This window comes from Microtus pennsylvanicus, chromosome 2 (genome assembly GCF_037038515.1).
Source record: "Microtus pennsylvanicus isolate mMicPen1 chromosome 2, mMicPen1.hap1, whole genome shotgun sequence".
In the NCBI taxonomy this organism is placed as follows: domain Eukaryota; kingdom Metazoa; phylum Chordata; class Mammalia; order Rodentia; family Cricetidae; genus Microtus; species Microtus pennsylvanicus.
In genome coordinates, this window is record NC_134580.1 from 140,442,780 (window position 1) to 140,457,024 (window position 14,245).

Consider the following 14,245-nt stretch of genomic DNA (forward strand, 5'->3'; position numbering starts at 1 on the left):
CAGTCTAGTGTTGTGCCGCCCTTTCCTGATGCAGCTGGCCCTTCTGACTTCTTTAACTCATTTTCTTCCGCCGTTGGAAAGAAAGCTCCCAAGGAACAAGGAGCCAGTCTGCCTTGTCCCCTGGGCCACCCCAAGTCTAGGCTTGTGCTCCTGTGGCTTGCTGGTGCCCAGACCTCCATGAAAAGTGAATGTTAAATGCCTGGGATTTCAGAGGTGCTGGGTGTGTGCGTGTGTGTGTGTGTGTGTGTGTGTGTGTGTGTGTGTACACATGGGAGAGGCCTTTCAAAGGGGGTGTGGTGTGTGTGTACATGGGAGAGACCTGACACAGGGTGTGTGTGTGTGTGTGTGTGTGTGTGTGTGTGTGTGTGTGTGTGTATGTGTACACTGGGAAGGCCAGGGAAGGGTGGGCCACAGTGACTGTGGAAACTATTTGTGGAGTGACAATCCCTCCCAGGGAAACTTGAAGTAAGTTCCCTTGTAGGGCAGCCACGGAATTGGCTGTCGCGGGGCGGTCCCAGACTACCCTCTGTCCCGCCCCCCAGACTCAGGCTGGCCAACGTGGCGGCGGTGGGAGGGCTTAGGCCCCAGCCCTGGGGAAAGTTCGTCGCCACTGCCACAGCAGGCTTTTGACCAGGACTGCCGGCAGCCTGCGCTGCTCGCTAGCTATGGGTAAGTCGCCAAGGAGCCTAGAAGCTCCGGGCTGGGAGAACTGCAGGCCTGGGCCTCCACCCATCCGCACCCCCACCCCTGACTTCCCCGACGCAGTGTAGGAAAGGGCTCCCCTCCCCACATCAATCCGCCTTCCCGGGGAGTGGCCTGACCTCAGGGAGCCCCCAGGAGTCCAATGAGATGATTCTGCAGACGGGGCTTGGGATGGTTTTGCCTTCAGGGTCGCTTTGAGGTGCTGAGGTTCCCCGGGGGCTCTGCAGACAACTCTGGGGAAACTACAGCTCTGCAACCAGCCAGCAGGTTGCTAAGCACCCAAGTGGTGGGTACGGCCCTAGGTCAGGACATTGACAGGCAAGGATTAGCCAGAACTCCTGTGCTGGGTTCAACTCCAGCGAGAGGAGAGGGATCATGTCTTTGCCACTGCAGGAGCCCAAGATTTCTGTTAACTTTTCTGAGTTCAGAAACTCAAAGCCATAGTCAGTCCCTCGTTCTTCAATGGGCATATAGTTCAGGCCACACGCACACGCGCGCGCACGCGCGCGCACACACACACACACACACACACAGACACACACACACAGGCTAGGACACCCAGTAAACAAGGGAGACTGTGCTCTCAATCTTGGAGGTGAGAAATTGGGGGTAGTGAATGAGATGCTGTGTGACATACAGGGCTACAGAGGCCCGGTGGTGTGTTCCTTGGGTAGCAGAGGGAGCCAAGGCAGACCCAAAACTTTACCCAGAAATGGGTTTTGCTGAGACCTGGGGGAAGAGCTTCCAGGTGGCAGGACAGTGGGGTCCAAGTCAGGGAGCTCAGGGGATAAGGGGAGGCACAGACTGTGCAGGGTTCCGAAGGCTGTGAAGAGAAGTTTGGGTGTTATTCCAAATGACAGGGGAAGCTGGAGGTTTTAAGTTACGGGTACCTTGAACTGTCTGTTAAAACCCTACTGAGGCTGTCCAGTGGAGAGTCATAGGAGCTGACCCTGGTTGTGATATAACTGGTGTCTCATTTGCAAATAATGAGGTTCAGAAAGGCCCATTCTCTGACGGCCATGCCAGAGAATAAACATCCTCATTCTAGTAGGGAGGAGCAGGAGATTCACAAGGAAAAACTGGGCCAAAGCAAGACTCAAACCCAGGAAGGTAACTAGTAGTTCCTGGAGATCCAGGTCTGGCGTCTGGGACTCATGGTGTCACCATGGGAGCTTCCGCGGGCTTGAGCAGCCTTGTCTCCATCAACGGCCACACGCCTCTGTCTGAACCTGCTCCCTTGTGGTTTTCCTTGGTGTATGGTTCACAGTTTGGGTACCTCTAACTTCCTGGGGTTTCCACACCAATGTTCTGCCATCAGCTCAAGGGGCAGCAGGGTCCTCTGGGATCCACTGCAGTGGCCTTACAGTCCCCGGCCAGCTGATTGTGGTGATACAAACCCTGAGGAAACCGCTTCCTAGGTGGGTCTGGGCCAGCACAGTACCCCCAAGGGCTCTCAGTACCCCAAGGAGAGCCGTTTACTTAAGTTCTGGCTTCGTTGATTCTGTGGCTGGGACTTGGTGGATTTCTGAGATGCCCACAAAGTCTCCTACCTATTGTCCCAGTACAGTGTGCGTGGCTTATTTTTAATGGTGTGAATCTCTTCAGAGACCTTGCCTTCCTCAGCTCCAGCTTTACACAGGCTTCTCAGGCTGGGCTGCTCAGCTCTCGCTCCCAACTCCTCACGGTGAACCTGGCAAAAAGCAGCTAGCAACCACTATGTCATAGCCTGAATGCTGGACTGCCTTGAAATTCCCGTAACAACCAGCTTGATATTGTTTAAAAATCACTTCCAAACCCCCCCCCCCTCTCTCTCTCTCTCTCATCCCTCCCCTCTACCTTTCTCTCAATAAACTCCGCACTCAAACTCTGCCTGCATGGCGTATCTGTCTCTCCCGCCTGTGGTCATCACTCACCAGGGGACCTGCCATGGTCCCCACTCGTGCCATAGTCTTAATATTTGGTCCACTGCCCAAAGGCAGGATAACGTTGTGGTGGAAGCACATGGTGGGAGGGGATAATGACATGGTCGTGGAAGCATGGCGGGTGGGAAGGGCCTTTTCCCTTTGTGGTGGAATGGAAGCAGAGTGTAGAGAAGAGAGAGGGAGGCAGGGACTTACTTCCTCCAAAAAGGTCCCACATCCTAATGTTTCCAGAAACTTCCCAAATAACACTGTCAGCTGGGCCTCAAGTCCCCCCAACAACATGAGATTTTTGTGGGGCCAATTCATGTATAAGCCATGACAGTCACCTCACGTAGCTTGACAGAACCTCAGGACCAAGGGAGGGGAGGGCAGTGGGGCCAGGCGGTGATCTTTATTAGATGCTTCCCTCGTCAGGAACAGGGAAGATGAGTGGCAGGATGTTGGGGGTAGGGATAAGGGAGAGGGTGGAAAATGAGATGACTTTTTCCTCATGAACGTTTGCCTCTGCATAAAAATTGTCTGTCAGCTGGGAAGAGGCAGGAGTGAGAGAACAAAGTCCTACCACACAGCTTTTGTTAACCAGGAGTGCCGACCACCGGCTTTGCCTGTTTCTGGTCATGAGTTAATTCCCTCATAGGTAATTCCAAAACACACCTCATAAAGCTGTGGTGAGACACAAATGAGTTATTAAGCTTGGTGATCAAAGTCATGCTGGGACCAGAGACTGCTCTCAGGAAATCTGGCTATCACATCACCAGTGTGTGGGGGCGGGAGTGACAGATGCAGCTGGCTGCTTCTAGATGCTTCCAGAAATATCTATGTTTTAATGTATGAATTCAACCTAAGAATGACCTGTACAGCTTCAGTGCCAATGTGGCAGTTCCCAAACACATGAGTTAGTAAGATTATTATTAGTCATAATAGAAGGGGGGGACATCAAAATAGCAGCCCCAAACTTAATCCATTTGTGAAAAACATGCTTGGCAAGAAAAAGCAGCTTGACTCTGAGGCTGAACTGGAAGGCATCCAGTTCTAACTGGTTAAGGTCAAGTGGTCTGGAAGCTCAGGGTTCTGAAGGTGGGGTGTTCCTGCCCGTCTAAAGGTAGGAACCTATTGACACTGAGGATGTGAGCTGAGGGTTAGGGAGATCATAGCTGACAAGCTGAGGTAGGGGAGTGTTGGAGGGGGCTGCTTGTTCATCCCGGCCACCCAGAACCAAAATAATCACACAGAAACCGTACTATTTAAATCACTGCTTGGCCCGTTAGCTCTAGCTTCTTATTGACTAACTCTTACATATCAATTTAACCCATTTCTATTCATATGTGTATTGCCACGAGGCTGTGACTTACCAGCTAAAGTTCCAGCATCTGTCTCTGGCAGGGTAGCTATATGGCTTCTCTCTGACTCCACTTCCTTTCTCCCAGCATTCAGTTTAGTTCACCATGCCTAGCTCTGTTTCCCATATACCTTGCTATAGGCCCAAAGTAGTTCCTTTATTAACCAATGATATACACAGCATACGGAGGGGAATCCTGCACTGGGGAGATCATGGCTGACAAACACTGGGACACTGGTCTCTGTTTTCCTCCAGTGTCTCTTCTCACAGTCCCTTTATGATCCCCATGTTTGTGTTTCTGTTTCATTTTCTTTCTCACCCTGTGCAAACTCTCCAGGCTTAGTGGCCAACAATCCTGGACTCTCCCATCCCTCACTACTTCATTAACATCTCCTTTAAATTCATTAATTCTTCATGTTCCTTGGAGCTGTTTTCTTGCATTTTTTCCTGGTTTCCTTATTTGAAGATGTAATTAAATTTCATAAAGCCCAGAAGTCTGGGGCCAGCCTGATCAATTTGAGAGTCCTCAGAGAGGGGAAGAGACTGGTCTAGTGTTACACAGTTGGTGAGCTATACAATAGAATTTTCTCTTCTGACTAACATATTGTCTTGTCCTCATTACTATGTATATTAAAGCGTCCTTGTATCCCCCTTTAGTTTCCCCAACTTAAAAAGAAAAGAGTAGCTGGGCAGTGATGCACACATCTTTAATCCCAGCACTCAGGAGGCAGAGGCAGGTGGATCTCTGTGAGTTTGAGGCCAGCCTGGTCTACAGAGTGAGTTCCAGGGCAGCTGTTACACAGAGAAACCCTGTCTTTAAAAAACCAAAAAGGAGTAACTAGACGTTGAGACGACTCCATCCACTTCACTCAGCAACTCCATAAAGCATTGAAATCAATTCTTTAAAAATTAGACCAACAATTACCTCACTCCCTGTATAAGGCCTGTCCCCTAAGATTGAGAGTCTTCACGTCCTAGTGACCCTCATGAACTGGCCATGTCAGCCTCTCCCACCCTTGCAGATCAGCCCAGAGCTCTAAAGCTCTCCCACCCCACCTTAGCTCCACCCCTTACTGTGGTCCTAGAACATGGTTTTGTAACCTCTCTGTTCTGCTTGGATGATGCTGATGATGGTAGAGCGCTGCTGTGAACTCCAAGCACAGCTTTGACAACAGTCTGGTCCTTAGTGAGGGAGGAAAGGAGGAAAGGAGGGAGGGAGGGAGGGAGGGAGGGAGGGAGGGAGGGAGGGAGGGACGGAAGGAGGGACGGAGGGAGGGAGGGAGGGAGGGAGGGAGGGAGGGAGGGAGGGAGGACAGACAACTGTCTGGGTGGATGGATGGATGGAAGGATGGATGGATGGGTGAGTGGGTGGGTGGATGGATGGGTGGATGGATGGATGGATAGACAAATGGATGGGTATAAGTTATAGACAGATATGAGATGATGGGAAAAAGAAAGGAAGGAGAGGAAGGGAAGTAATTGGCTGACTGGAGATAGATGATAGATAGATAGATAGATAGATAGATAGATAGATAGATAGATAGATGGAGGGTGTGGCCTCAGAGACAGGCAGAGTAAATAGATGTCTGCCTGGATGATTAGAGGGATGGAAAGATAAATGGATGTGTCAATGGAAGGAAGGGAAGAAGGGAAGGAGGGAGGAAAGAAGGATAGAAGGAGGAGGGAGGGAGGGAAGGAGGGAGGGAGGAAAGACAGGTGGTTGGACAGTAGACCGCTGCATAGATGGAGGGTTGATAGACAGAAGGGAGGCTGGGACACACAGACCCTCTGGTGAGAGTCAGTCTGAGCCCTACCCTGTCACTTTTGTTTCCAGGCCATCGCCCACCTGTCCTCCTGCTCTGTGCCTCTGTGTCTCTGCTGGGTGGCCTGACCTTTGGCTATGAACTGGCTGTCATATCGGGTGCCCTGCTACCACTGCAGCTGGACTTCGGGCTGAGTTGCCTGGAACAGGAGCTCCTGGTGGGCAGTCTGCTCTTGGGTGCTCTCCTCGCTTCCCTGTTCGGAGGCTTCCTCATTGACTGCTATGGCCGGAAACGGACCATCCTGGGGAGCAACGTGGTGCTGCTGGCTGGCAGCCTGATTCTGGGTCTGGCCAGCTCCCTCTCCTGGCTACTCCTGGGCCGCTCGTCCGTTGGCTTTGCCATCTCTCTGTCTTCCATGGCTTGCTGTATCTATGTCTCAGAGCTGGTGGGACCGCGGCAGCGGGGTGTTCTGGTGTCTCTCTATGAGGTGGGCATTACTGTGGGCATTCTGTTCTCTTATGCCCTCAACTATGTCCTGGCTGGCATCCCTTGGGGCTGGAGGCACATGTTTGGCTGGGCGGCTGCACCTGCCCTCCTGCAGTCGCTCGCCCTCCTTTTCCTTCCTGCTGGAGCACAGGGCACAGCAGTCCACCAAGACCTCATCCCCCTCCAGGGAAGGGAGACCAGCAAAACAGGCCTGAGGACGCCACGATACACCTTTCTGGACCTCTTCAAGACCCGGGACAGCATGCGGAGCCGGACCGTAGTGGGACTGGGACTGGTGCTATTCCAGCAGCTAACAGGCCAGCCCAATGTGCTGTATTATGCCTCCACCATCTTCCGCTCTGTAGGCTTCCATGGAGGCTCCTCAGCTGTGCTGGCTTCTGTGGGGCTTGGTACTGTGAAGGTGGTTGCCACCCTGACTGCCACGGGGCTGGTGGACCGTGCGGGCCGTAGAGCCCTTCTACTTTCTGGATGTGCTCTTATGGCCTTGTCTGTCAGTGGCATAGGCCTGGTCAGCTTTGCTGTGTCTCTGGACTCAGGCCCCGGTTGCCTGGCCATATCCAACGCCAGTCAGCAGATGGACCTGCCTCAAAGCTCCGGTCTGCTTAAGGGTTCATCTCCATCACCAGTGCTACACACCAGTGAGGACCAAAGACAACCAATCCTGCCAGTCGCTGAGAGAACCAAGCCCCATCCAGTCACCACAGTGTCCCTGGGACCAGCTCTGAATGCCGCCTCCCCAGCTCCCCAAGATCCCATCTTGAAGCACACCCTGCTATGTTGGTCTGCGCTAATCTGCATGATGGTCTACGTGAGTGCCTTCTCCTTTGGATTTGGACCAGGTAGGAGGTAAATCCAGAGGCTTCTGTCCCATTTAGTGGGCCTTATCCGTCTAGGGATACATGAGCATTAGCAGGGGATGACTGAGGCTTTGGGGTTCCTTGTTTATATCAAAGGGCCCCTCCAGGGCTAAAACCTAAGCTTCCCGCCCCCATCACCAAATTTTAAACTTCTGGATCTATGCCTGAGTGGCTGCATCAGAAGAGCTTTATCTGAGAGGAGCCAGATAAAAACCAGACATACCAGTTTGCCTAGGACCCTTCTTCTGTTGGCACTGAATGTCTTGTGTCCCAGAAACCTGAGAGTGCGGCCCTTGGGATTCTTGCAGGGGTGTGGGGATGTGCGGCTGGGAGAATCTGGGATGGAGAATGTGACACAGGGCTCAGCTAACGAGGACAGGAGCTAGCCTGTCCAGTCCACGAGTGCCCAGAAACTCTCTTGCTCTCACCCCAGTGACCTGGCTGGTCCTCAGTGAGATTTACCCAGTGGAGATTCGAGGGAGAGCCTTTGCCTTCTGCAGCAGCTTCAACTGGGCGGCCAATCTCTTTATCAGCCTTTCCTTCCTCGACCTCATTGGTGAGTACTCTGATGCAGCCCAGCCTGTGAACCCAAAGGGAATTTTTCGTCTCAGACCACCTAAATGAGTAGGGTGGGTGGCTTCACACAGCCGGTCGTGAGCTTCCCTACCTCAGGGACTGTCCTTCACTCTTTAACTCTGCGGATCACCCAGGGTTTTTTGTTTGTTTGTTTGTTTTTGTTTTGAGACAGGGATTCTCTGTGTTGCTTTGTTGCCTGCCCTGGAACTAGCTCTTGTAGACCAGGCTGCCCTCAAACTCACAGAGATCAGCCTGCCTCTGCCTCCTGAGTGCTGGGATTAAAGGCCTGTGCCCCACCGCCCGGTTACCCAGGGTCTTTGTTCTCAAACATTCCTGCCTCGTGGTACAAAGGTGGCTGCCAGCAGGCCTCTAGTGCACCCCAAGTCCTGGACCTAGCCCTCATTGACCCACCAAGATCACATGCCCCTCCCAGGACCAATGGCCAGTGCCATTCTGATGCACAGGGCTCCTTCACTCTGGGCAGTTTTTAGGAGCGGGTTATTTTGTGCTCCCCATGGCCAAGTGTTTCCATGTCTAGCTCTGAGACGGTGGAACACTTTGGAGGAGCCACTCTCCTGATGGTCTCCCAGCCTTCTTTCTCCCGGCTGCCCCTGCCTCCAGACATTTCTGTGCGGATGGATGAATAAGACAAAGGGGGGAGGGAGGAGAGAGAGGAGGGACTCATGGTGAGTCCTGCCATATTCTCACCCTCATTGCACAGATGAGAAAATGTCATTCCTAAGTCCAGCCAGGTGCCAGAGGATAGAGCTCCTACAGAAAACCCAGGGGGCAGATCCCACTGCTCAGGGAAGCTGATGGGAGGGTGATGTCGGCTTGCAGAGAAAGGCGCCCACACAGAACCTCACTTCCCCCTCTACAGAGTCCCTTCAGTCAAGCCCCCTCTCCCTATCATGGGCTGACATTAGAGACCCCTGGGGTCATCTCCAGTGTGGTCCTTAGCCCTGGGCAGAGCCCTCCATTCTGGATTGGAGCAGTGGCCCCTGTCTTCCTGTTCTCCTGGCTCAGGTTCAGGCAACTCTAGGTCAGTTTGCAGAATGCCCTTTTGTGGCCTTCTGGAGCAGAAGCCCTGGAGTCACCTTTGTCACGGCTGGTCCCTGCAGCTGGCTACATCTCCACCCAGGTGTTCGGACTGAGGGACTTTCCCCTCCGTACAAGTTGCCCTTACTGTGTTGGTGGCCTCAGTGACTTGTCGGCCATTCTGCAAACTGGGCATCCCTGGCCCTTGCATGGGTGAACAATTGGGTTTACACCCTAGGACCTGTTGGGCAGGATGGGCATCAAGAGCAGGATGCTCGGCTCCTGGCCCACACTCCCGACATTGTGTCCCAAGGTGCCATTGGCTTGGCCTGGACCTTCCTGATCTATGGGCTGACTGCTGTCCTTGGGCTGGCCTTCATCTACTTGCTTGTTCCTGAGACAAAAGGACAGTCACTGTCTGAGATAGAGCAGCAGTTTCAGATGAACAGGTAGGTGGCAGATGGGGCTGGGGGCTAGGACGGTGCCTCAGAAGTGGGACCCTCCAGGACCTCAGGCTCCTTCCTCTTCCTTTGGCCAGATGCTTCTATCTCCTCTTGCCTTGCTGCCACTGTCCCCAAGCCATTTTCCTTCGGTTACTATGCACCATCTGACAGCGGCTTTTGTACTGACCTCAAGGCTCAGCCCCTGGATGTGTGTGTGTGTGTGTGTGTGTGGTGAAGGGATCAAACCCGAGCTTTGCATGTGTAACCAAGCATTCAACCTCTGAGCTATGTTTTGCTTTCGAGATAGGGTCCTGCCATGTAGTCCACGCTAGCCTGGGGCTTGCTGCGGAGCTCAAGCCGACCTCATCCTTGCCAGTTTCTTGCCACCATGCCAGGCTCTTACAGGGAATTGGAAATTAATTACAAAACCACAGAGTATTGGAATCTTGAAAACCACCAAATCTTAGAGTCATGGACTTCTGCGTTTATATTAAGTCCTTGCAGCTATGTCCCCGGCAGGGACTGAGGCCTTTGCGAATGTGGCAGAGGTCAAACATGGCGAGGTACTGTCCCCAATGAACTGCTGTTCGAGTTTGCAAGGGGCAGAAAATGAGGCAATAAACCGCTGAAGGAGAGTGACCTAACCTGACGGTATTTAATGAGAAGGAAAATGAAGCCGCGTATCTTGCTGGGAGGCCAGATGAGCAAGGAGAGGGACAGAGAGAGAATCCTGGCTCAGAGCAAGGACCTTTCTGAGTAGATGTGACTTCAGTTGGTGAGGAAGGAGGCAGCCATGGAAAGATGGGGGAGGGGGCATTTCTAGGTGGGGGCAGTAGCTAGTGCAAAGACCCTGAGATGGGGGCCTGTCCGACCTCGGCAAGGAATGAGAGATCCCCCTCACACACACCGTGGGACTGGAGGAGGGAGGGAGGGTCAGGTCAGCCAGATGGAGTTAGATCACTTCCAGTATGGGGGCCACAAACAGGATTTCAAAATCTTAGCACCCTGGCAGAAATGACTGGAGACAAGCAACGGGGTGCTACGGCAACAAGAAAATGCCCTCACCTTTCTTGCAGTTGAGGTTCCTGGCTGCCTGTTCTATTTCTGGGATGACCTGAAGGCTTTTTTAAGTCACTAATATAGAGCCAGCCTGTAGCTGAAAGAACAGGTGGGGTGTGGACCTCCCGGAGCAGACCGCTGAGATGGGCGATGTGGGCGTGGTGCCGTTCCTTTAGCTAGGGTGTTGATGTTTGAGCCATTGCATGAAGGTGTACTGAGAATTCCCCAGGTACATGGTGACCCTGATTGTGGTGAGGCGGATGGGGTCCTGTGGCATTCAGTGGTTTTATTCTGGTGCCTAGAACAGTGGCAGCCGCACCCTGCTTATCAGTGACATGGAGTTCTAGGGCAGCCAGTGAGGGAGCTGTTACCTGAGTGGGGAGAAGGCCAGTGGTTCAGAGCTGGGTGGGGAGCGAGAATGTTCGGGAGGAGGGAAGAACAGAGGCCCTGGCTGGCGTGATGGCCGTTCTGGTGTTTGGAGAGTGGTACAAGCCTCACACGTCCTCACAAGGACATGGAAGGGTCTGGCTTTGAGTTTAGAAAGGGCACAGTGACTGGATGGAGACACAGCCAGCCCGGAAGTGCTGTGCAGACTGGAGAACAGGGGTAGACTCCTTAGGAAGGAATCAGGAAGGGGCGGAAGAGGGTGGGGGCAGCGAGGTCCATTGCTTCCTGCCGGGGGAAGGTCCCAGGCCTGTGGCTCTCTGATCATATGGTGTTTTCTTGGCAGGTTCCCTCTGTGCTTTGGCCACAGGCAGAACCCCAGCGGTATCCAGTACCACCGTCTGGAGGTCTCCTCAGCCTCCTGAGGGCCCCGTCTGCTTGGAAGGTGCTAGTACATTGGTTTCTGCAGTTCCAGCTCTCATTCCTGCTGGGGCCTGGAACTCATGATCCAAGTTTCCTTCCATAGTGACCCTTGCCCTAGAGGGTGCCTCTTGCTGGGGTGAGAGATGAACCCCCAACTCTTCATTTTGGGTGTGAGATTCCGAGAACTCTGGAAGGTCTAGCTGCAAATGTCAGGGTTCCTGTGGAGTTGGCTTGTCCGCATTGTTTGTAGTAATGTTCTCTGTGATCTCTTCACCAAGGGCTTCTCAGATGACCCGGGACGGAAGTGTTCCCCCTAAAGAGCCCTGAGCCAGCAGAGGCTACAAGTCTCTGCCTTCCTTGTCCACTTGCCACGATCCTAGTGATCAGGACCCTGTTTTGGTCGCTCCCTTCCTCCTGTCCAGGATATTTATCAGACACTGGGACTCTGGCTGGGAAGAGGCTGTTGCTTTTAACCCTGGTCTCAGTTTTCCCTGTGTGTCCCACAGAAGCCTGGACTAGGCCACTCCTAACTCTCAGACCAGGGACATAAACACTCAATGAGGGTCCTGTCATGTGGCCCTGGGACAGAGCTTTGTTAGCAGGGAGTGTACCTAGATTTGAGAGTCTAGCAGCCTGGAATGTAAGAGCTAGTCTCCAACACGTGACAAGTGCCAGGGTAGGGTGGGGGGCTTTGAAGGAAGAAAGAAAGAAGGGCTTGGAAGGATTCACTGGTGTTGGTGGTTATTACTTCTACTTTGGGTGCTATTGACTCCCCAAGCCTCAATTTCTTCACCTGTAGAATGGGCAGAGTTGTGCCCTTCGGGATATATTAACTTACCCCATCACCCTCAGGAGGATCTTCCGTGAGTCCTACGGGCTTCTGCTCTCTGTGTTACACAGGACACCTCCTTTGGTGGCATTGTAAGGGGTCAGTCAGCTGGAGTTCAGCAAGTAGTTGGGGTCAGAGGTCGCATAAGGACATAAAAAAGACAGAGTTGGCTCCTGAACACTGGGTAGCTGGCCTCACTGGTAGTGTGAGCCACAGCCTTCTGGTCTCCAAGCCTGGTCCAATGGCCTTGCTCTTTTTCTAGATATTTAATTTATAGTCAGTGGCGTGCTGGATTCAACTTGTGCTGGCTCCTCAGAGCCGACTGCCACACGGTCAAGATTTCTGCAGACTGGTTGCTACGCACTGCCATTATTTTTTAAAAAATGTTTTAATTTATAATAAATTATTAGTGTAATTCTAATAGCCAATACTCAGACTTCATCATCTCCAACCAGCTGCAGTGGCTCATGCCTGTAATCCGAGCATTCAAAAGGCTGAAGTTAGAGGATTGAGCATTCTAGGCCAGTCTGGCTTTAAACCTTGTCCAACTAAATAAATAGGTAAATATACAAACCAAACCCGTGTTTCTCCCTCCTCTGGGCTGCTGGGTCATCCTCACGTGTGTCTGATGGAGACGGCAGAAGGTACCGTGTGTTTTACTGGTCCTGCATTCAGTGCCTTCACAGGAAATACTAGGTTGTGTCTTTGCATCCCAGAGGTGAGGGAACACCGCAGACCAGGACGTGGTCTGTGGTTTGTCTGATTTTTCTGGAAATGAGAACTGTGGGGTCAGGGAGTAAGGTGCCTCCTGCGTGTAGCCGGGATATTGAAAACAGCCCAGAAAAGGGTGTGTGTGTGAAAATCCTTCCACTCTGGTAAGTTCAGCAGACACTTGTTCATGGCCTTGATGGAGGGAGGGGTTCTGGTATATGTCTGACCTTTGGAGATGTGTCTGTGTGTCTGTCGCCTAGCCACAACTGCACACTGACTGTTTATGGAACACTGTAGACAAAAGGTTTTCCCACACAAATACATGCATTTTAAAATAAATTATTTTGGACACAAAGATGTACGTGGTGATTTATATTTCTGCACAGATGTGCATTTATTGTTTACCGTTGTCTGGGGGACCAGCCTCCAGCAACGCAGGGCCCAAAGGGAATCCGCAGAGTTGGCATATAGTAAGGCTTTTCTATCTGAGTAGGTAAAGGAAAAAAAAATGCTCATACACTCTCTCTGGATGGTTTCCTTCTTCATTCTTCTGTATTCTTCATTTTCTATATTCTCTTTTTGTTAAAATCTCTATCCAGAAATGTCCCTTCTGTCTCTCTAGATGTTTCCCCTCCTAATTCTCTCATTCTTGATGTCTTCCTCCTTCCATTTTAACTCCCTCTAACTCTGTCTCTAGACTTTCCCTTACAGCTTATATACCTCTGCAAAATCTTTCAGGCAATATAAACATTACAATGTGGTTACATTCTGTTTTTCAATGAATAAATACAAGTTAAAAAATGGCCTGTTTTCCATATTCCTTACATGATTAAACATTTCATGTATTCCAGGTGAAAAACAAATTATCCCAAGAACCCACATTCATTCAAACCCAAGCAACTTGTTATAGATTAACCATGTGGGCAAGCAAGACATTCTTCTCAGTCAGGTCTTTTACTAGCAGACTGCATTTTGCAATTCCAAAGAAAGGACCAATCATTTTATTATTTGTCTTGAAAGGCAAGGAATCTTGAAGGACTCAGAAATCTAAACTTTTATATATAAAAAGAATCAGCTCTACTTGAAACCTTTAGGATGCATACCATTCATCAATAGTTTTTATATCAGGAGATTGAGGGCAGAAATGGGCACAAGGAATTAATCAACTCCTTTGATCACCAACTAACAAAGGGTGTTAGCTAGCAACAATTGGTCTACTTTTTTGTGTCCTGACTTTAAGTCAGACACACAAAATGGGATAGAAGTAAAAGCCACAAATCTTGGGGCAGCAAATAGATGAATAGAAATGGGTTAAGTTGTAAGAGTTAGTTAGTAATAAGCCTGAGCTAGTGGCCAAGCATTTATATTTCATATTAAGCCTCTGATTATTTGGGAGCAGGGAGTTGGGATAGGAAAACTCTGCCTACACCACCCATGATGCATCATGACAGATAAGTAATAGGGACAGCTTTTGCTTGATCACAAGTTCGGGGTTGGCTCAACCACTCCTCTGCCAACAGGGTTGGCTCTATGGTACCATCCAGGCAAGGTGCAAGGTCCGTTCTCCTGAGTGCTGCAGCGGATAAGGGGGAGGGTCAGCTTCCTCGTCTGCCTCAGGTGGTGAGGGGCAAAGGATAAGAGAATTTCCCATTTCTTAGAACATAGGCTTTAATGGTTTAGATCTTCAAATGT

The 14,245-nt window shown here is 51.3% G+C and overlaps 1 protein-coding gene across 1 annotated transcript; it reads left to right on the forward strand.

The window, feature by feature from the left end:
- The first annotated feature begins 496 nt into the window (after positions 1–496).
- Positions 497–12,908, forward strand: Slc2a10 (solute carrier family 2 member 10). Its single transcript, XM_075963066.1, has 5 exons — positions 497–669; positions 5,798–7,072; positions 7,524–7,646; positions 9,018–9,153; positions 10,937–12,908. Exons 1-5 carry the CDS (start codon positions 666–668, stop codon positions 11,013–11,015), a joined length of 1,617 nt encoding a protein of 538 aa, XP_075819181.1. The 5' UTR covers positions 497–665; the 3' UTR covers positions 11,016–12,908.
- The last annotated feature ends 1,337 nt before the right edge of the window (positions 12,909–14,245 follow it).